The following is a 23,075-nucleotide window of genomic DNA, read 5'->3' as shown; positions in this document are numbered from 1 at the left end:
GCCCTGAAGGCCCGTTTTAAAAATTCACCCTGTATAGGTACTATTTTCATAGAAAAATATTATATATTTTATGTATGTACATAAGATTTTCCCTGCGACTTTTTTCATTCGCTTTATCGAAATTATCAATTTATATAAAAAAGGTAAATTAGTCATAAAAAGATTAACTAGAATCCTTTAATGCGTATATTTTAATGCGATATAACTTACAAGTTTAAGATTACGAATTCATAAACCGTAGATAAGAAATCTGAATGGAAAATTATTTCCTTTATATAACTGCCCAAAGGAAAGGAAAGGAGGTTATGTATTTTTCGTGCATAGTTCCTTTAGTATTAAAGGTTTAAATTGACTACTAAAGAAACTAAATGCATAGCCATGGATTTGGGTTCATGTAATAAGCGACGCGATTTTTGGGAGCGGCGCTATGACGTTGCCACGGACTGCACAGCGACGTAAGCAGGACCGACAAAGGTACGTATTTAGACATGACGTTATTTTGATAACATATTGAGATAGTGGTTTATCACTTTCTTGCATAATTTAATTTAAGTATGTTCTATTCCTAGGCCGTCCGATTTATTCCCCATCTCGTATCGCCGTCGCTCGGACAAGTCGTTCCTGCAATAGCGACCGCATGACATGCTTAATACATTTCTAATAGAAATTTTCTATGCACTACTTTTCGCGTAATAGTCGAAATTCGACCAATTTCATAATAGAAAATTTGTTATATTTTTAATAATAAAACTAAATAAAAATAAAGAAAGAGGTACTATTTGTGTTAACGTAGTAGGTCGCCCTTAGCTGTCGCTTGTCACGGGTTGTGCTCGCGCGGTAGCGTGTTCATGCTACTGCAGTGCATAGTGCATATATACTACACTACTACACGTTATTTAATTTGAACAGTTATATTAAGTTAAAGATTACATAAGAACAAACAGCTGTCAATGTACTTCCCAATACAATGCATGGATAAAATAATATACTACATGTATGTTCACACGTAGGTACTATTTAAATAAGCATTATATTACATAAAGGTGGTAGAACCTTCTTTAGTTCGACTCCGACGGCACCACCACACCTATGTATGCTAGCTAACAGCAATGTTGAGCTATTGTGTTCTGCTTTAAAGGGTGTGATAAGAGGGACTTACTTATTAGAGACGTGCCAGCTTAGGCCTTAGGGGTGGTCGCGCATCTGCGGCCCACTTCAGGTAGGAAACAAAACAAATATCATGTGACATGCGAAATCATAACCAGACATTTGCTGCATTTAATACCACCTAACTAATAACCTAATCGATAAAAGAGCACCCTCATGATTCCATGTTTCTACGCAGTGCATCACTTGGTTTCTATTTATGAAAAATAAAAATTAAACTAGAATTATCAAAATCACTTTAATTGCGACAAAACTCTAAGATCGAAAGTACAGAAACAAGATGTAACTTTTACTGAGAGCAAAGAATAAAAAGTGAAAAGCTAACTGACGTCAAATAAGCTTCGTTTCAGGATTTTCAGGGCATGTTTGTTATTAAGGGGAAAGTGTGCTGGCAAGCTTTTATGCACGGGCCGGGTCGGGAAACTAGGTCAGCTCGATGTAAGGACTTCAGCTAACACTGGCATGCTGACCTAGGTCAGGTCACTGCTGAATTATGCTGCCTACCAATCGATACCAGGTCGCGTATTTACGTACCCATCCTAGTTGGATCGACGAATGAAATATGATGTGTATTTCGTAATGGTTTTTAACTTGTAATATTATGTTATAGCTATTAACGTCAACATAAAGAATGTGTGGACGCGTTGTTTGTGTATGTGTTTTATTATATGAATGTGTCACTTAGTAATGTGGCTTTTTACAGTATCTAAAGATTAAGGTCATTTCAAATAAATCAGCGTTTCAATGTTTTTGTAAGAGAACCCCAAGGTACGCCTAATTTCGAAACAGTAGGTAGAGTTACAGTTATAATTATTACGTCATTTATAAACTTAAGATGGCCCATCACGTATGTAAAGTTTTCCAATTTTCTTAAATCCTAATTTTCAAGGGAGTATCAAGATGTATTTCTCACGAATATAAAATTACGAATTAAAAAAAATATGTACTTTTTACGTATTTATTTTTGTTGTATTTTTGCTAGAATCTATGAGTATCTTATGCATTCCACCGCAGCTAAAAGTAATTGAGTAGACGTAGTGTAGCAAATCTTAAGGTATCAATTTACTCATTTGCTTTATCATAGTCAACACGTGACCCATTTTTCATCAATGAGTGATATAAAACAAAGGTCTGCGACATTGTAAATAAAACTGTAACTCTATCACTAGTATCGGGTTTAGCCCATTTCGGATGATGGATTCAAGATAAATTCGCTTCAGATAACAATTGTGGCGATAAGCGTTAACTGTGATCTGTTGCGAGCGAACGAGGGGAGTGCCGCCGATAAAATGATGAGTGATATTTGATCTCAAACCCTTACTGAGATAGTTAATGCCACGTTTAGTTATAGTAATTATAGTGTTTGCCTTTTTTTTATAATATATGGGTATCAGACGACCATGCAGTCCACCTGATGGTAAGTGGCTACTGCCGCCCATGGACATCTGTAATGAACCCCAGATAGGATTAGATATTCCTACCTGAGGTTGGCCACAGATGCGCCGCTACCCCTGAGGACTAAGCTGGAACGCCTCGGAAAAGTATGTCTCCCCTGCCACACCCTTCAAACCGGAACACAGCAGCGCCTAACACTGCTGTTATTAGGTAGAAATAGGTGTGGCGGTGGTGCCGCCGGAGTCGAACCACAAAGGGTTCTCCCACCTTCAAAAAGTTTGAGTATAGCGCGGCTACTGTCATGTTTTAATAGGGTAACATAGACGGTTTCCACACTCAAAGCCCTAATCATAAAGACGAATAGAAAAACACCCAAACCCGGAACAGATATCCAAATTAATTTTCCAGACATCTGTGTGGCCAGGGTTCGAACTCGGTACTCTTTGCGCGTAATAACGATATGCTTCGCTTTGACGACCCGCTTCGTCACGCGGGTCGTCAAAGATGGTAATTAAAGTCTAGTTAGTATTACTTAATCAATCTTTGCTTGCCATAATTCGAAATTTGACAGTTTATGAAGGTAAACATTTGTCAAAGTTTTATCTATGGTACAAAAAATGGTTATGATTATTATTTATTAGTAATGGATGTATGAGAACCGATCAATAGAATGGTAAGCGGTGTTCCCTGCGTAGTTATTCGTCTAAATTAGTATATTACTATGCATAGTATTGGATAGTCAAACCATATCCAGAAGTAGACTTCTAAGGGCTGATAGATGGAAGGATGAATCGTAGTCTGTTAACTGGAGTTATGAAGGTATTGCTTAGCACTTAAATGATGCCTTCCTACTTTTCCTCACAGGCTAAGCTATAATTAAATTTCATAAAGGTCCCGTGTTATTTCAAATTTTGAGACAAACGCATGCGTATGCGACGGGTATGACGCATCACATGGCCATCATGCTAAGTAGGAAATATTGGTATATGAATTTTACATAAACATGACTTCAATTTATTTAAAACACAGGATAAATATTTGAATAAACTGAGTAACTAAGTAACTTTATAACAATTTATTCAGCGTGATATCCCTTTATATACTAAATAGGGCTTTTGTCTAGATTTAGGGACTTTAAGGAAATTACATATTTGTTAAACAATAATTGTTCTTTTTTGCTACCCCTAATGATTTCTATTATTTTACTTGCAAAAATATTCTTTGGTGCCAGTTATTATAAGGAAGTTGTATGCATCTAAATATATGATTATTTAGGATGATCAACTTTAGAAACAAAAATAGGTTATTTCCCCCACCCACATAATCTTGAAGATCGTATCATGAAGTCATCCCTGTTTCGAATTGGGCATGCACCCAGGACGTAGCGGCGTTGCGTGTTTTCCACGATTCACTTTTGAAACTTTCTAACCCTGTGCCGAGCGAAGCGGCAGGGAGGGGCGCGCGCGGGTGCCAGAGAGAGGGTACCGACCTCATTGCCCATTGCCACTCCTCCCGCCGAGGCGGCAGGCCATTTTTATTAAAAATACTTCCGACTCACATACCGCGCGCGGATTTTTTCATTCAACATCCTTTAATTCGAATCTACGATTCTAGTAACGCGAGCAAGTGGACAATTTTTTTTTCGGACTTATTAATTATTTTAACATTTAATTTTTATTTATAAAAAAAATTGGAACAGTGTTTGAAAAGTGTGAACTTATAATTTAAAAAAATATCAGTGCGCCCCGCGGTCTATTTTCCGTGCGGACTCGGGTGCGTTCGGTTGCGAAAAGTGGCGGAGTTCGGGCATCTCCGGCGGCGATCGCCGCGAGGAAGGCGTCCTGCCAACCCCGCCCGTGAGCAACAGAGACGGACGACACTGCTGACATGGCGACAACACGAGTGGATTGATGTTTTTCACGTGGAAAACTCATCCCTTCGACATATCTATGTTAAGGTCGGTAAAAAAGCTATATGACAGACTCATTTATTTAGAGGGCATACAGATCTAACTTTTGATGAGCCCAAAAACTTTTATCTTTTTAGCTAGTTACTAAATACAACCTCTAAGCACTCTGACATATAATGCAAAACTTTTTAGAAGAAACATACCCTTATAACAATTAACCATATATTTTTTATGAAATAAACATTTGATATTCGATCAAAAACAAAAATTAAATACGTATTTTTAAACAATTTGTGATTTATTGCAACTTACAACAATATACCGGCTTTTACCCCGTCTTCGTCCTAACCATAGTTCGAGACTGCATCTCTATCTTCCCCGTTTTTAATATTTTATTTCTACAAAATTCCTATTAAACCACCCACCCCGATAGTCGTGACTCATTCGATGACACTGTCATACGGGATTTGGTTACAAAAGAAGAAATCAATAAATTTCAATAAATCAATATTTTACCGTGCACCCTGCGCTGAATATATCCGCTGCCGCCATTTCGATGATGACGACGTATTTTTTGTGAGAGATATTCGAGTCGCGGAGCGAGTCGGTGTTCGCGGCGCGGGGTTGCGCCGTCAGTCGTCGGGCGAGCGGGGTGCGACGTAAACGCGGACTCAGACTATGGCGGAAGGGCTGATCCTCATTCCCATAAAAGGGTCGAGTTGATTGTGGTGCAGATACGTGTGGTATGTTCCCTTATGTTAGTGTTGTGATGTAATTATTCCCGAACAGTTGTTATCTCGCGGTATCGGTCGTATTAGTGTGGATATTGTAGGTAATAATGCCATTGTGATGACGTAATGTAACGCGCTCGACTGGGTGCGTAGTAATAATTCGTGCGCCCGTTTATGCCGCGATAACATAGTGGTCAGCACCTGTGGATGTGGAACAGATATGTTTTTGAGCTTAAAATTGATTCGTGTTACGTCCAATAAGATTCCAATAGGAGATTTTTGTGATTGTCAAAGTTGAAGATCGCGTTAAATAATGTTTTTGTGTTATTTAAAGTTAAATATTATTTAATAAAGCTGTGAATCGGTCGCAGTAAGTGGCTGGTGTCGACGTATAGGTACCTAGCTGCGTTCGGTTACACGTAGAATGTTTTTTCCTACTGCAGTGCGCCGATGCACGGACTCGCCGCCCGCCGCTAGAGGCGCCCTCGATTTTTTTAACCTTGATTGAAACTACGAGGTATCTACTGGATACATAACAACCAGTTATAATCATAATAAAGTCTCTTTGGAATCACAGTGATCGAATAACAAATGTTTATATACTTATTTCTCACGTCTATATTTACCTTTACTGCCAATTTTAAGCGCTACATTTATGTGATTTATAACAACTTTATTTTAAACCTGTAGTGTCATTCATACGGTTTTGTTCAATAACTCAAAATAATATATTTGTTTTTATCGTGAATAGAGGATTAATAAATAGTATAAAATTTTATTATTTCGACACGTGAACACGTGGAGTGTAGGTTTTGTAAAATATATATTTTACGTAAAGCTTAGTTTGAGTACCACATTATAACGTGTCTATCTACAAATATTATCCTTTGTTTCATGTAAAAGATAAAGGAAAGTAGTGTTATCCATTACTTCCAATCTTAGATTGATTACAAGAAAAATAATAAATCTATAAGTCGTCGCGTGCTTGTCATGAGGATACATTACTAGCGTGACAGAAAAACCACTTGTATGGAAAATGCTGTAATAATAATGTAGCAATTATTTCTTCCAATCGTGAATGGAGAGAAATCAAGAGAAGCCACAACTCTCTGTTTCACTATAACTTTAATTTACCTACTTGGTCCACTTTATTTAATATCATAATCTAATCTTACGAATTCTCATTAAAGATAAGACGTAATTATTAGTATATTAGCGCCCCTTAACGTTATAATTTAATTTATTTCCAGGTCCCCCTGCGCCCGTCACACAAAAAGCACTAACATTATGAAACAAACAATTAAAAATGGCTACAAAGTAAACATTACCCATTGTTAAAGTTTTGTTGTATTGTTCATGGAATATGAGAGAATACTTATGTATACATCATTGAGATATTGTTAATGCTTTAGCTATTAAGCTTGGACTGGTAAAAATCATATCTTCCAAAGAAGGAAAAAAAAAACAGTGAAAGATGGCTACGCAAAGATTTTGTTTGCGGTGGAACAACCACCAGTCAAATATGTTGTCTGTGTTTGATCAACTTCTACATGCTGAGACGTTCACTGACGTGACTCTGGCCGTGGATGGTCAATTGCTTAAAGCACACAAGATGGTTCTATCGGCTTGCAGTCCTTACTTCCAGGCTCTATTTGTCAATCACCAAGAGAAACATCCTATTGTTATTTTAAAGGATGTACCGTACGCTGACATGAAGAGCTTATTGGACTTTATGTACAGAGGAGAAGTGAGCGTCGACCAAGAGCGATTAACTGCATTTCTAAAAGTAGCCGAGAGCCTAAGAATAAAAGGTCTCACGGAAGTCAACGAAGAGAAGTGTGATATTCCAGCACTGACAAACTCATTAATTCAACAACAACAGACCGGCGTAACCCCACACACACCTCCGCCCCAGCTTCACAGAATACATCCGTACATGCACCAAAAGAGGCCGGCATCTGGGATACCGAGCGGGGGCGCACCACCTAATCTGCTAATGCCCTTATTGGGCAACGCGCTAATGCAACCGAAGCGGAAACGAGGCCGACCAAGAAAACTGAGTGGAAGTTCTAGCGATGCTCTCAACACGGCCGCTAGCCCGCCAGGAGAATTTATCCCGGAGTCTGCTTCTCATGCGCCTTCCAATAGAGCGGGGGATCAACTGATAAGAGGCTCGCCGGAAATGCTCGAGGTGAAACTGTCAATGGATGGCTTTAGTGCTGAAGATGGCGCCACATCCGGCGGGGAGGACGCGGGGGAAGCTCTCATGATCGACGAAGGCGACGACGCTCAGTCCAACGAAGCACCGACATCTGGCAAAGACTCCGAATCCGCAGGTATGTTTTTATAATACTCACTCATTAATACGACAAGAATTAAAACATTTAAATTTTATTTATCGTGTAGATTTTACTGTATTTCTAGATTCTACGAAACAATTAGTGTTTCGCTTGAGAACCTTAAAGGGACTTTGTATAAAGCGTGATATTACACGGATGTATGAGTATATGTTTTATGGTCGCTTATCTTTTGTAAATATTTTAATCTTCCTTTCCATTGACCTAACACTATGTGACGAAATATAGAACATAGAACATTAGATAATAAAAAGAAAAGCTAATGGGATATAAGCTTTGAGGTTAGGAATTTAAAATATAAGTGAGAAGTGAAGTGTTTTGATATATACCTTATATTATAATGTATTCAATTTTAATGAGAAAGGGGTAAGTGATGCAATCTATCAAATTATTTGATATTTTCAAGAAACAAATGCTTATTTCTTCTACAAAACGACAGTTAACTATTGCTTGCTTTTCTGCTTTCGGGGAGAGCTATTAGAGGAATGGCCAGGGGCAATTTCGGTGTGGTAATGGTTCGAGTAACATAATTTCACTCTATTAACTTCTTTAAACAAATATATATTATTCGTCAGAAAAGGGAAAACGAACAAGGCTTATTCCCAATAGCTTTCCTTCATACAAAGCAAAATTGGAAATATTCTAGTTTTTATATTCCTACTCGTATTATTCGTGTGCTACAATATTTCCAATATTTTTTCATATCTATGAAATACGGATCATCGTCTTAGAGTATACAATAAGAAATGTAAACTGTAACATTTCAGATACCGAAAAAGCGCCAAAGGAGGATAACCAACCCAATTATCCATCGAACGGTCCGGTACTTTCCATCGAAAATGGAACCATAAAGCAGGAACCAGCTAATGATGGTGTCGATGAATACAATGAGCCCATCGAATACAAATATAATCCGGATAGAAGTCGCGAAAACTCAAACTCTCGGGAAGGTCCTCTTAAAGAGACAGATGACAAAACCAGACTAGGTCGTAATTTAAAGCCAAAGAATAGTAAAAAATTACTACCCCAAGTATCTAAATTTAGAGCCCGAAACCTATTCAATCAGCTTTCAGGCCTATCTAACTTGAACCCCGCGCTTAACAGTTTCGATAAGTTTCCACCGGAGCCCGTGCTCATGCCTGCTCTGGCCACGCAGTTGTTTGCGGCTGAGTTAGAACAAAACAACCTTAACATGGCTAACAACGAAGTATCGGATTTAACGCAAACTAATTGGGAACATCGTATATTCCCTTCGCCTATTAGGAAAAATAACATAGGAAATGTGGGCAGTTATCATGAGGAAACAAACGAGTCGGTCCGAGACTACTGTATTAAGGAGGGGGAAAATGTGTTTAGGTGCAAAATATGCGCCAGGGTGTACACACACATCAGCAATTTCTGTCGACATTACGTTACTTCTCACAAAAAAGACGTCAAAGTATTCCCGTGTCCGATTTGTTTCAAAGAGTTTACACGGAAAGATAACATGATCGCGCATTTGAAAATCATACACAAGAATCAGCCAAACGCCAGTGAACAAATGGCAAAGCAGGAGTCTTAAACGACCATTTTATGTTACTCACTTACACGTTTAACGTAAAGATATATAAAGATCTGATTTTAAGTGTAAGTTTATTAAAAAAATCATATTAAAGTTAAAATAGAATTTGAATTTTTAAATAGTGAGTAAAACGTAGATTGCAAATGAATAGGCGTTCGAGCTCTAAGTTTCACGACTATAATAATAAGTTTGTTGATATTAAACGGCGTAGGAGTCGTTTGTTGTTATATTTATCTATTTATTTATGTTGTTCCATTGTTTCTCAGAGTGCTGAACTTCGAAGAGATTTATAAAATTCTATGATTTACGGCTCTAGCAGACTAGCTACTTTAGCATCGCCGATTCTCTTTTTGGTGGTTGAATCGATGCTGAATTTTGACTTGCTGCGTTCAGTATCGAAAACGGGCGCTTTTGCGATTGCGTTAATACTGCATCGCGGGTGACATATAAGTTATTTGTAGCAAAATCGCCGATCACCGATGATTCAAGTAGCATGTCTGCTAGGGCCCTTACTTGTTATTTTGCACTCACTTGTTACTTAATTTTATTACTTACAAAAATTTCAGGGTACAAAGTAACTACTCATGGTGATCGTTAATTCAAAAGTAGTCTATTTAATTACACGCAATTCTCATTGAACTGAATTAGTTAGTATAAGTTTATTTAGGGGTTATTTTTACAATTTTACCAATGGCGTGGCCTTTTTGTAAATGTTGAAAATTCTATATATTCAATGGAGTATATGGTGTTTCAGTAAAGAGGCTATTGTTGGCTACAAAAAGGCTCATGAACGCCATTAACAGTAGTGGTGTGAAATGCATTTTTCATTTAACTTGCCTTATTAGTGATCTTAGATGTTTAATTTACGATTATAACTTCTTACAAGTTAAACTCAACACGGGCTATGATTTTTTTAATATCTAGATTTTTGTTAAGATTAATTTTAAATAGTTTATCATTGTTGATAATAACTGGTTGCAAACGATACGCTGTTCTTTAACCAAACTCAGTGGTGACAAAATGACTTAGAATAGCTTCCAATAATCTCATTAAATCAATAATATTACGTAGTATGTAGAATCAGTTCCTTATCATTATACAAATCTTAAGACCATTCAGTTATATCATCGTCATTCGATTCCTCTAATTTTAATGTCATGGTGCATATTTATTTGTAGATATATTTTTCATTATTTATATGAAATGAAACTTACTATTGTTAGATATCTGTCAAAGACAATATAAAGATGAATAAATAATATATGTAGCAAACAATATTAACAATATGTATAACACAGGGACGTAATTTATATCCTCGTCAAATTAAAATGTTCTAATTGTTCATTAAATGTCAGATTCTATATGAAAAATTAAATGTAAAAAATGTTGTATATGTAATTGTTCGGTTGTTGTAAATATTACACGTGACACAACAGTGTTGTTGTTGAAGTGATGTTAGCAAGGTGCTTTGAGGGAAGTTAAAAAATACCTACTGGAACCATGAGATGATTTACAAATTCTATTTTAGTAGAAATCGAATTGCCTTAAACGTAAATTAAGAAATTGTACTTACTAAATCGTAATTAGTTAATTTAGAGGCAAATGTAGTCTTCCATATATTGATAGCGACACTTCCTTTGGTTCTGTATGTGTATGACAAATTAGATTCGGGTACAGATTGTATTGAAATGCATGAAAAATTGTTGTTAATAGTTTTGAAAGAAAATTATGTTCACCCAAATTATAAAAGGTTTCCAATTGAATAAGTAGTTGGTCCAGGGAACGCTTGCCTATTAGTGTGCCTTTACTTGTATATAAGTTAAATCGACTATTAGGTAACTAAGAAATTTCAAAGAATATTATGTATATTTATTTATTTTCATTATTCAGAGTTTACAATCTACTTTAAGAAGCTTCCTTAGGAATATAGAAACCTTTAGGCCCAAGTAGGTAAATATACTTAACATATAGTTAAATTAAGAATATCATCTCATGTTTCCCATTTACTCGGAAATTGAAAAAAAAATGTAAATGAAGATTATAAATTGTCACATAAATTCGAGGCGGCTATATACGTCATGATAATCAATGTTAAGACTGTTAAATTCATAAAAACGAATTTATTGTACCTACCTTTCATAATCTATATACAAAATTTATCTTGAACATTGATAGGTACTTAAAGGAGGAAATTAGATTTAATTTAAGGTGAGGCTATAAATGGATGTTACGAAAATCTGTTCTCATAATAGTCAATTTAGCCAGTGCCTAAGCTTAACATGTTAACATTGGAATTACTTAAAATTTCATTTCAAGACATGGTATGTCGTTACCCTTGCAATCTTCGTGTCTAATTTTAATGTACGTCGTCGAAAACAACAATATTGATGGTCTATTTATTTTACAAAGATTTATCTAGATGTTTTCTGTTTACAGTAAAATATTATTTTATTATTAAAAGCTAATAATATCATCAATTGGTGCTAAATTAAACTTAAGAAGATGTCACATGTGATGTGACATATAAATGTCCCTAAAATATATGTTGTTGGTTGATATTGTTGATTTTATATATATGTAAATTCATATTTACTGCCCCATTTCGGTTGTCTTGTATAAGAGTAATATTTTGCCAAATGGGGTTATAGGGAAGTTTAGGATTTCCAATATGTCATATATCATAAACAATTATTTTTAACATATTTATCTCAGAAAATATTTTAACACATATTCTATTTTACTGTGTCACTGTTACTTCATCGCGTAGATCAAGATTTATCTTTCAATTATATTATTAAAGATCGATATTTATGCTTATAATATTACAGGATATAAAAGAGATAGGTAGATCAATTTTAAAACTAAGTATTCGCAGAGTGTTACAGATTATGATATATTATATTATGGTAATTACGCAGTTTATATTTCTCTTGCAAATTGTGAATAGATATATTTATGAGTTGCATAGAGAGGCATTCTCGACCTCATTATCTAATACTCTTTACTATTTGACAATTCTGCTAGATTTATTACTATATACAGAAATATCTACATATATGAATTATTTATCAAATATTAATTTACTGATTACGGAGATGTTACTTAAATAATTATTTACGCGAAGAGATATAATTCTTTTCGGCTATATAAAGCGTAGTTCCTGTAATTGCATGAAATGTTTTTCTTCTATATGAGAGAGTTATTTATTATCTTGCCTAGTGTGTACAAGTCGTTATAAAACCACAACTATGTGAAATCTTAGTACCTGCAGAAGAGTAATGTCAGTTTATTGTAAATTTTATCATGTTCCATAAATATTTAAGGCGTAGAAAGTTGGTGACATCTTGCAATGTTGTTGTATTCATTATGAAATTATGTCATATTTTTGCGAATTCAACTGTTTCATTTAAATACGGGGCAGTATGTTACTGATAGAAGATGACTTTGGTAACCATACTACAACAGGGCAGGAATTAAAACTTTTTAAATATTTATCCTGAAACATTGTTTTAGGTGAAATTTCTTCTGATAAATCTATTTTTTATCCCTCAACCGAGGAATTCTTAATAGTTATAACTATCATAAAATGAACTTAATTATGCAAAATACATAAAATGATTTATTTATTGTATAGACCTTAGCCAAATGTTAAATTGATATTTTTTGTTATATGCACTTAGGCAATAGCAAAATTCAAATGCAAAGCGTAATATTTAGATGAATTTAGAATTCAGAGTTACACGATATAGCATTATTTGTTAATGACAGAAATACAATTGTATACAATAAGGTGTTAATTACTATTTTTAGAATCTTTAAAGAAAATAATAAAAGTTACAGCAAAATTATCAATTATTTCTATTTCACGTTATATTTTGTTTTCGTTTCTTTTTTTGTATGTTTTAATTATTTTATTTTATACCTGTTGCTTTAATTTTTTATTGTGACGTTTTTAAATTGTCTATGTATGTGTTGTATCTTGGATATTGGATAACTTCCTTTAGTGCACCCAGGTGCCTCCGTCAAGTTCAATTATGTTGTCTGGGAATGTCAGGGATGACGTTCGACTTGCCAAAAATATAAGATTTATTCGACGACACATTACTATTGAGCCCTCAACATAATAGGCCATTATTTTAGCCATATGTTGAGGCACCATGTCCCAACTTCATTCGAGGTAACTTGCCTATTCATATAACAATCCAAAATCGGAGTAATTCATGTGTGACGTGGGGCATGTGTTATCTTTATTTAGTTTTTATCAAAGACATTTAACTATATGGTAGCAATAAGTCGGACATGGGTAGGAACTTCATCCATGAGTTATTACCAATTGGTAATGAATAGTTTTGAAATATATGTCAAACGACATTCAATTCTAGATGATGTCAGTGTAAAGTAGTGTGAACGTTTTATTATGAAAATCTTGGCAATGTCCGCTCTATTGCCCTATATATTCAATTTCTTTGGTTTTATAGAGGAAACTGATATTCGGCACTGGTAAACGCAGAAAGTATAAGCGTGTAACTGGTAATGGTTTCTCTATAAACGAAGCGTTGCTCGAACAACGAGCGACGGTACCTGTCTCTGGTGATATCAGCAACGACGCTAACAGTTCAGATTTAATAAATAAATTATGTTTAATAGTAGCAAAGTAACAACACGGGTTATTAGTAAAGATTAGTTTAAGTTATTTATAATTTTGTAGGGATATATTGTGTTGTTAACATTGGAGTGAATTTTCTATGCCGTAGAAAACTAGTAGTCAGGAAGAGAGGACTGATCAGGTAGGTATGTAATCATATGATTTACTCTCACGTTTCGTAGGTGTGGTTGGAGCTAGATTATGTTAATGCTTTCTATGTTGCTCAAATTGACACTATGCGAGAACAAAGTATTTTTGGTTCAGTACAAATTATTGCTTTTGTATTTTATTTATACGATAGACGCGACTTATGCAATGCTGTCCACGTAATGAGGCTAATTTTGTTTTATTATTGTTAATAGGTTTTCGTCTGTTATTTTCTTCGGTTTGTTTTTAAATGCAGCTATAATTTATTTTTAAATGTTAATCGTCCTTATCCACAGTTTATGTTATTTCATCTTGTGACCCACCTCATGTGATCTTATGAGCTAAGTAAGCCGAAGCGATATTTTTATAATTATGTTGTACCGACTACCGAACTTGCCGAAATAGTTCCAAATGCAAACACTTGAGTCCTATTGTAACATAGTAAATATTATTCTTTTTTGTTGCATTATTTTTTAATTTATTATTTAGATTTAATGATAATTCTATGTAGTTTTAGAAAATTGACTTTATGAATCCTCTGTCTTTTATACACTGCCTGGTGTTTTACCTGATAGACTAAATTTTAATTCAAGAAACATTGGTATGTAAAACAAAACTGTAGTAGAATTAATATTGTTGTTTCTTATTTTCATTGATTTTCTATTTTTGTTTCTATTTTTGTATAATTTATTTTAGTATTTATTACATGGACGAGTTTGTCGTTTTACATCTGTCATGTGCTTTTGAATACTACTTACGATGTAATTATTTGGTGCTATTTTGTCTACTTAAATTAGACTGTTATCTGTGCAATACGTCCATCTTGCGTCAAACTCGCCCGTGACGTAGTTCCATTGTTCATGGTTTCCGTTTTTTTTAACATGGTGTAATTAATTTCGTCATTCAATTTGAACAAATAAATATTAATATATTTTCGTCATTTGTTTCTTTTTTTATCCGCCTTTTATTTTATGTTTTGTATGTTGCATTATTGCCATATTAGATTTCCTATACGTTAGCTATTTGATTTGAATGCTAAATAGTTTTGTACTCACGTAGACATTTTTTTTGTTATGAAATAAGTTATGAAAAAATATAAAACTTTAATGAAACATATAATTTCTTTCAGGACGAGGTACTCCCGACTTTGAAAATAAAGACTTAAAATACATGCAATCTCCGTTGAACGAGGGTCATGGAAAACTCCGTGTGAACCCTATGACTCAGGCTGCGTCCACGTCAAATGAATATCAGAATGATTCTCTAAACAACAACACGTTACAGAGCGGGGGAAACCAAATGCAAAGGCCCGTTGTCAGGAGAAGGATAAGAAGAAGAGCTAATTCCGCTTCAAACGATCCCGCGGAACAACTGACAGAAATGTCTGTGAGGGGGTTAAACCTTTTTCGGTATGCGTCCGTTAACGAAGGGGTGTATCAATGCACAGAGTGTGCTAAGGAAAACATCCAGAAGACGTTCAAAAATAAATATTCATTCCAAAGGCACGCGTTCCTGTATCACGAGGGACAGCAGCGGAAGGTGTTTCCGTGTCCCGTGTGCTGCAAGGAATTCTCGAGGCCGGATAAAATGAAAAACCATATGAAGACCACGCACGACTGTTATGTACCGAAAGATTGCGTTTATCCCCCCAATGCGTTCTATTTAATGCCCGGCATGGAAGGCCAACTTCCTCCCGGGATTAAACTAGAAGCCATCGGGTCGGTGTCGCCCCGAGGCTCCACGCCATCTCACTCCTCACCCGACCCCACTCAAGTCTGAGTGGCTGATGTGTGACAAGTATTACTAATTCCACATAAATTTTCTATAAGAACCGTTACGATAGTGCCTTTAAAGTTTAAAGACGTTTTAATATTTACCTGCAGTTAATGTTTAGGAGTATAGAATCAGAGTTCAATAGGCATAGGAGTTGTTCTATTTTTGGAGTGAAATTTTGATGTACATTTTTACTGTACGTATCGTATATTTCCAATGATACTGTTATGCATTTAATATCTAACGTTTGTTACATAGAGCTCATTATATTATACTTGTTTAAAAGGTATGGTTGTGCAAATATTAGACAATAATAATTATACACAATTTTATGGAGGCCAGTTACGCAATACTGCAGCGTGTTAAATTTTAATTATTATATTGATTCGTAGAGTTAATAGGTGCTGTACCTTGTACAAGTCTGAGAAGTGCCTTCCATTTATAAAGTTGTAGTTACTTCACATTTTAGTATACTATACTATACTGTTCAATTTATATAATTTTTATTCAATGTTGCTGCTTGAAATTTTACTATTGTAGTTCGTATTCCGCAAGACACCAACCAAAGACTGTAATTAACTTTCTATCTGTCTTCGCAAATAATATTCAGGGTTGAACAATCGTGAAATGTTACATTTTATCAAGAAAATTGGTACGGCGGCAACATCGTTAAAACAGCGTTATCAGAACGAAAATAAATTATATTCTTATTAAAGACTTTATATAGATTATAAAATATTTGAACATTAGTGAGCCTATTGTTACATGTACCTATTTATATCTTTATTAGAAACAGATGTAGAATAGAAGTATCGACTACTTGTACGTAAAATATAATCGTGCCATAGCACATTTATCAATGTTGTATAATTACATAAATATTTCCAACTATTTCTTTTCACTTTTAGCGTAGGTTTTGCGTTCTAGAGAAGCTAGGACGAAACGACAATCAACAGTTCTTCCATTGATAAGGAAAAATATAATGTTTATAGGTAATGTTACGGTTTATTTGTTAAGTTCATGTTAAGAAAAGTAGGAGATCTTTATGTTAATCATAGGTTTACGTTTGGACAGATTTTTGATTATATACAAGCATTCAGTTAGAAATAGTGTTAGAGTTATAATATTACCCACTTAAAAAGATTTATTGGTTATAACGTGTTTGTTAATTTAGCGCACAACTTTGAGTTATTCTATATTAGTTACGTTAAGTTTATGTTAAGTTGATAGGTTCAAGTTCTTGTACATATTAAGGGTGTTACTTGAATCATTATAGATTAGTTTTGCCGATGAGGTATTAACAATTGCAGTGTGATTTTTATTTTAGGTAGGTACACCGGCGCCAGTCATTCGCACAATGTCACTGTTTCAGGGCGCTTTTAATTTAGACTGTCTTATTCGGACTGTTGCCGCACGACGACCGGACGGTTGTCGCACCGCACACGAGAAGTTCTGTTTTCTGATGTAATATGAACAAATTTGTCCATCGCACTATTGTGCATCTAGATCGACGTGGGATATTGCCGCCAGCAATGTGTTACAAGTTCGTACGCAGGACGACAGCATTGCGATTGCCACGTACCACGATTTCGCAAAAAAAAGAAACCGTCCATGTACAGTACGACAACCCTCCAGCTGCCGTGCGGCAGCAGTCCGACTCAAATCGTCTAATTCAAAAGCGCTCTCAGCGATACTAAATCGCATCTCGAATTTCATAGTTGTTTTCTTATAATTTTCACTTTTTTCATTTCTTTTACAAACCACTCTAACCACGTTAACTAGTTATCTTTTATCCCACAAAATGAGACGACCATATAAAAATCTTCCGTATGTAAAATTTGAAGTGAATTAATCACATTAAATTAATATACCACCCTCGCCCCGTTTTATATAGGAATTAATGTAAACAGTATTTGATTACCAATAACTGCTTTTCAGATTAAATTAAAATGGTCCTTATAATTTTTACATCTCATGGAATTGTGGGCGACTGTCCGTTTAAGCCCACGGCTGGGCTCAAGCACATTACGTGCCTGAATTGCGATCCCACGTTGCTCCAGCAGCGAGTTAGTGGCCTCATTATCGGAAGTTTAGCCCTAATGGCCTCCGACAAGGCCTAACGGAGTGGTTAATGTTATTTATTTCTTTTTTTTATAGTATTTTATTTTGTGATATTAGTGCTAACTAAGTTAGCGGTCATGTTCATTGTTGAATCATTGTAATTCTTTTTCTTTCCTTTTCCTTTCTAACCACTAGCTGCCAGGCAGCTTTGTTAGTTGTATCGAGAAATTCATAGTTTTCATTAAGTATTTAACGCGCCAAAACAGGCACATAAAGCACTTGTCTTCCCGCAAACTAGAGGCGAGTTACAGCGATTGGGCGAAAAATAGACGGAAATTTGCAAAAAATATTACAGAAATGGCAGTAGGTAAAGGTAAGTTGTGTCGACAGTGGAAAGCAACAGTTGACAGAAAAGTACCACTACAATGTCCAAATAAATGTTATATTTAATTTTTTTAATCATAATTTTTTGCGGAGTTCTTTCGAAAATATTATTTTTATATTCTTTGGTTGAAAAATGCCAACAAATCAAGTCTATTTGGGAAGTTGTTATGCCGTTGTTCGTCTATCGCTAACTCGTTTGTAGTGAGACAAGTGTCTAAATAATGATGAATGTCGAATTTTAAAATAAATATATTATGTTTGCATTTTTAATGTATCTGCATATCACATTATGTTACAATAAGGTATCATTGCACAGTTTCTAAAAAAATACTTGTATATATTTTAAGGAAACGTCGACAAAAATTTTTAGGTCTATAAGTGTTCACTCACTGATTTTGGCACAATAATTGTAGGTTTACGTATTAACGGCCATGATTTAAATAAAAGTTAAAGTTAAACTTACTATACGAATGTTATCGTCGTTAATAAGAAGCTTGGATATTAACGATATCACATTTTTATAACGTTACATTAAAGTAATAAGTGACTCATTTGATACTACAGTTTAAAAACAGATGCGGGTAGGTGAAGTGGGGACGACACCTTGGCGGCGCTCGAATTAACAGAGAGCGACATTCTGGTCGGAGACTTCAGCAAGAGCAGTCGAATAACGGAGATACTTGTGTAGTTATAATACTTCTAATCACTAGTGTGAACTTACTTACGTATAATTGTTATATCGTTACTCTGTACCGTTTATGTGACTATATTATTACATGACTTCAAGACCTACAAGATGAGTTTGATTTCATCAGAAGTGTACAAGAACCAGCTCACAATCATGGACGGCGATTCGTAAGTACGAACATACTTGACACAGGAATAAAAACCGTGAGTTAAAACATTATTATGTCATATGTGAATTCATCTTGGTAGAATAAGTAAAAATGGGGGTAGATAAATGTCGTTGATGTAAGGGAAAACTCATTTGAATTAAGAAAATGGATAGATTGAGACTAGTAATTCAATGAAATGTTAATACCCTCTGAAAATGATATACTTAAATTTTGTGAACAAACTTTACTCTTATCAAATTACTTGTTAACATTGTAAACTGAGGTGTTTACTTCAAAATAAGTGCATTTTCTGTGAAGAAGTGTCTAAAAGTAATTTTGCAAGGCAGTTCTTGTGGTAAATCTGTCCATTTGGTTAAATTCTGTGGTGTAAAAAGTAAATCCTAATTGTTCTAAAGTTACACCTACTTTGAAATATATAGAAATACACGTACTTATGAAAATATTTTAAGGATCTTTAATCTTAAATGTCAGGCTTTATAGATATGGGAACCTAATGGTTGTTAATATAGGCTAATGTACGCCAGAAATTGCATACAGGTTAGATTTGAATTTATTTTTGATAACTTTTAATGTTTCAAACGGGGTTTACGTATATGCGTTTGTTTTTATTGTATGGAAGGGACTATGCGGTAGCAACAAACGCAGTTACAGAGTACAGTATACCTACTTGATATAAGTGACACGTTTATTAAGTTGCAAAATTTTGATTATTCATAATTGTACAGAAATGTATAATATCTACGTGGTACATATTTAACTGCCTGCAAAAAAGTATCACGACCACGGTATTGAGTGGCTGAGTGTACCCAGGAGGGAAATGGTAAATGAGTTTAAGGTTTATTGTTTTTTTTTTTTTGGATATTAATTGACTATATTTAAAAATAAACTTGCATTCACATCTACATTGTTCACATTTTCATTTTATAAATCAATGAAAGTTTCCTTTTGATTTCATATACTTGATACGTAATTGTTATGAAAGAAGCATACGTACGTTGCCAAATTTAGATTTCCATCAATTCTAGGCGAATTCACGCAGTACTGTGTACTACTGTGTTTTGACTCCCATAAAGTATAAATGCACATTAGTTAATGATCTATAAGAAAACTGAGAAACTTATGCGCAGCGGTCTTTGGAATATTATATATAAAAATATATCTCTTATCTCCCATTCTACTTCAGACTGACTCACTTATACATAATATTAAATGTCTGTTTTAAATTTAGTATGCAACGTTTCGTTTTGTATTAATATTTCTTTACATCTCGTAATTTTAAATCTTTAAATTTCAATTTGAATTTGACACATTACACGTCCTTTTGGTTTGAAAATTGGGCACTATCAAATACTGGTAAATGAAGTTTGTACCTTAAACGTTGAGACGCTTAGACTATCGATATTATTAATTATGTGAGCCATTTACGAAATGATAAACGGGATCCACTTTGTATGGGATTGAGAATAAATTATTTTAAGTAAAATAATAATAATAATAATAATAAATTGATGCTTTTATAACTTGAGCTTAGTTCTATTTACAAGTTACAGCAATTAAGTTATTATACGTATTAAGTGAGAAACGGTCACTGAAGCCTACATAAATTTAGATAGTCTCTTGTATACCATATTTAAAATGAGTCTTGCCTGCGACTTTGTTCATGTGGAGTCAGAATATAATTTGAATTGCATTTTTAAAACGAGTCTTGCCTGCGACTTTGTTCATGTGGATTCAAAATATAATTTGAATTGCATTTTTAAAACGAGTCTTGCCTGCGACTTTGTTCATGTGGATTCAAAATATAATTTGAATTATACAATGCCCTCTGTCAAGATCACGGAGTACGTTAGTAATTTGGAATTGTCCATTACCTGGTCATGTAATGTTTTTTAAAAAAAATGTATACTTTTGACATCGACTTCGTAGTTTTGGTTTTAATGCATTTTCAAATATACAAACCGACAGACAATTTTTCTTTTTCAAATATATTCGATGTAAACACGTGAAGATTTCATTCTTATTATATGTATATCATAGCCAAATGAATAATAATGTAATCAAATAAAAGCATAGGTACATTTCGATGGGATTTTCTTATACAATAATTTACTTTTCATATAAATTTCATACGGTTCACAATTGCGTCATGTCTAGGTTTCTCTATAGAAACATCGAGCATCTCCTTGAGAGTGTTGGTTGTAAATGATACATATTATATTAATATAATCTATATAGATATTACGCACTAATATAATTTTTATTACAAACTATATAAAAGTCAGGTGAAGCCGAGGCGTTTGAAATATATATAATAAATATGAATTGTTCGGTAATAAGGTGTATCATAAGATAGTTTGACTAACTGTTTGTTTGGCTGGCTGGTATAAAATCATGATCAACTTTAATAGACCTTTTTCAGGTCATAGAAATTTTAGGTTGTGATTGATAAGGAGCCACATGTTATGTAAAACAGTTATAGTTTTAAATCTGACGATCGTGATGAGACAAAATTAGAATCGGACAAGATTATTAAAATCATGTCATGTCATAGGTATTTCAAAATTTTTAAATAAATCTGACCGTTCAAAGTAGGTAAAAATCGAATTCAAATATTCCGTTACATACATACAGGTCAAGTTAATAAAAGCGTGGCAAAAATAAAAGACGTACATTGGAAAGGCAACTATTTGTATAAAATAACATTGTAATAATTAAAAGAAGTACTAAGTAGTAATAAAATAATTTTATAATAGTATTTTGAGTCGCACAGATTCATTTAGTGGCCAACTATAGATCTATCTATCTATCAGTATAACAGTTATTGAACAGGTTGTTGAGCATTCCGAAATGGACTAATAAGATAAACGTCGTTATTCTGATGCGTAACTTTATCGAATCAATAGTTGTTGGAGATTTAACTATTGGACTTAGAATCCAGACATAAGTAAAGTGGGCAGCTAGATGTTGTCATTACTGTAGGTGTAGGAAACTTTTTTTAGTTTGATTTTTATTTATCTGTAGTTAAGATGGATTAGTGCAGATGCCTCGAGCAGTGTAATGTTCGCGGGTGTCTCTTGGTGATGCATATGGTTGGGTGTATGTATGTATGTATGTTGGGTGGATGTATTACATTGAGTGAATATTGCATTTTTAGAGTAAATTTGAGTTGAGCACTGGCCGAATGTTATCGTAAACAAGGTATAAAAACTGCGGTGATACATGACTAGAGTGATCCTATATGAACATCACCTAGTTTAAACCGTGTGTTTTATTATTTAACAATGGTCTAATGCATTCGCTTCAATACCTGTCGCGCATATGACATTTATGTAAAGAGTCCTTATGAACTATGCCTGCAACAGAAATCCGTGGTGAACACTGTTGGGGCAGATTTATAACCTAGGTAATACACAACTAGTGTGATTCTATATGAACATCACCTAGTTTAAGCCTTGGTTCGGATCAACAGTTCGGGCTTTTTACATGCGAGTCGGTATTGCAAGAAAATGCGTAGAGTTTAAGCCATGTTTTTGATAAACAGTTCGGGCCTCTTACGTGCGAGTCGGTATTACAAGAAAATGTGTAACTCTTCTGGACTTAGGCATTAAACAACTGGTTTTCTTTTGCAGCTCTTGCATCAGACCATACACGATCGAGGACGAACGTGTGAGCAGGACGGCCGAATGTTATCGTCGTTAATAAGAAGCTTGGATATTAACGATATCACATTTTTATAACGTTACATTAAAGTAATAAGTGACTCATTTGATACTACAGTTTAAAAACAGATGCGGGTAGGTGAAGTGGGGACGACACCTTGGCGGCGCTCGAATTAACAGAGAGCGACATTCTGGTCGGAGACTTCAGCAAGAGCAGTCGAATAACGGAGATACTTGTGTAGTTATAATACTTCTAATCACTAGTGTGAACTTACTTACGTATAATTGTTATATCGTTACTCTGTACCGTTTATGTGACTATATTATTACATGACTTCAAGACCTACAAGATGAGTTTGATTTCACGAGTAACATATTATATTCGTGTTACTTACATTTTAGCGTTCCCTCTTTATCACAAAGCCACGA

General features: G+C 34.5%; 1 protein-coding gene and 1 pseudogene across 3 annotated transcripts; one reads left to right on the top strand and one right to left on the bottom strand.

The window, feature by feature from the left end:
- Positions 1-4,069: 4,069 nt before the first annotated feature.
- Positions 4,070-16,569, top strand: LOC140747332 (protein tramtrack, alpha isoform). Of its 3 annotated transcripts, none has more exons than XM_073079721.1 (3): positions 4,070-4,519; positions 6,453-7,538; positions 8,327-13,119. In XM_073079721.1, exons 2-3 carry the CDS (start codon positions 6,677-6,679, stop codon positions 9,118-9,120), a joined length of 1,656 nt encoding a protein of 551 aa, XP_072935822.1. In that variant the 5' UTR covers positions 4,070-4,519; positions 6,453-6,676; the 3' UTR covers positions 9,121-13,119. The 3 variants fall into 3 exon arrangements, with proteins under 3 accessions (XP_072935822.1, XP_072935823.1, XP_072935821.1); XM_073079722.1 differs by lacking the exons at positions 4,070-4,519; positions 8,327-13,119 and adding exons at positions 5,056-5,214; positions 15,042-16,569; XM_073079720.1 differs by lacking the exon at positions 4,070-4,519 and adding an exon at positions 5,056-5,214.
- On the bottom strand, positions 4,298-5,755 carry LOC140747596 (uncharacterized; annotated as a pseudogene).
- Positions 16,570-23,075: the final 6,506 nt, after the last annotated feature.

This window comes from Epargyreus clarus, unplaced genomic scaffold (assembly GCF_041222505.1).
Source record: "Epargyreus clarus isolate Ecla_fem2 unplaced genomic scaffold, WU_Ecla_fem_2.2 ptg000014l, whole genome shotgun sequence".
NCBI classification, from domain to species: Eukaryota; Metazoa; Arthropoda; class Insecta; order Lepidoptera; family Hesperiidae; genus Epargyreus; species Epargyreus clarus.
The sequence above is the reverse complement of the archived record's forward strand: the minus strand, read 5'-3'. Positions and strand labels throughout refer to the sequence as shown.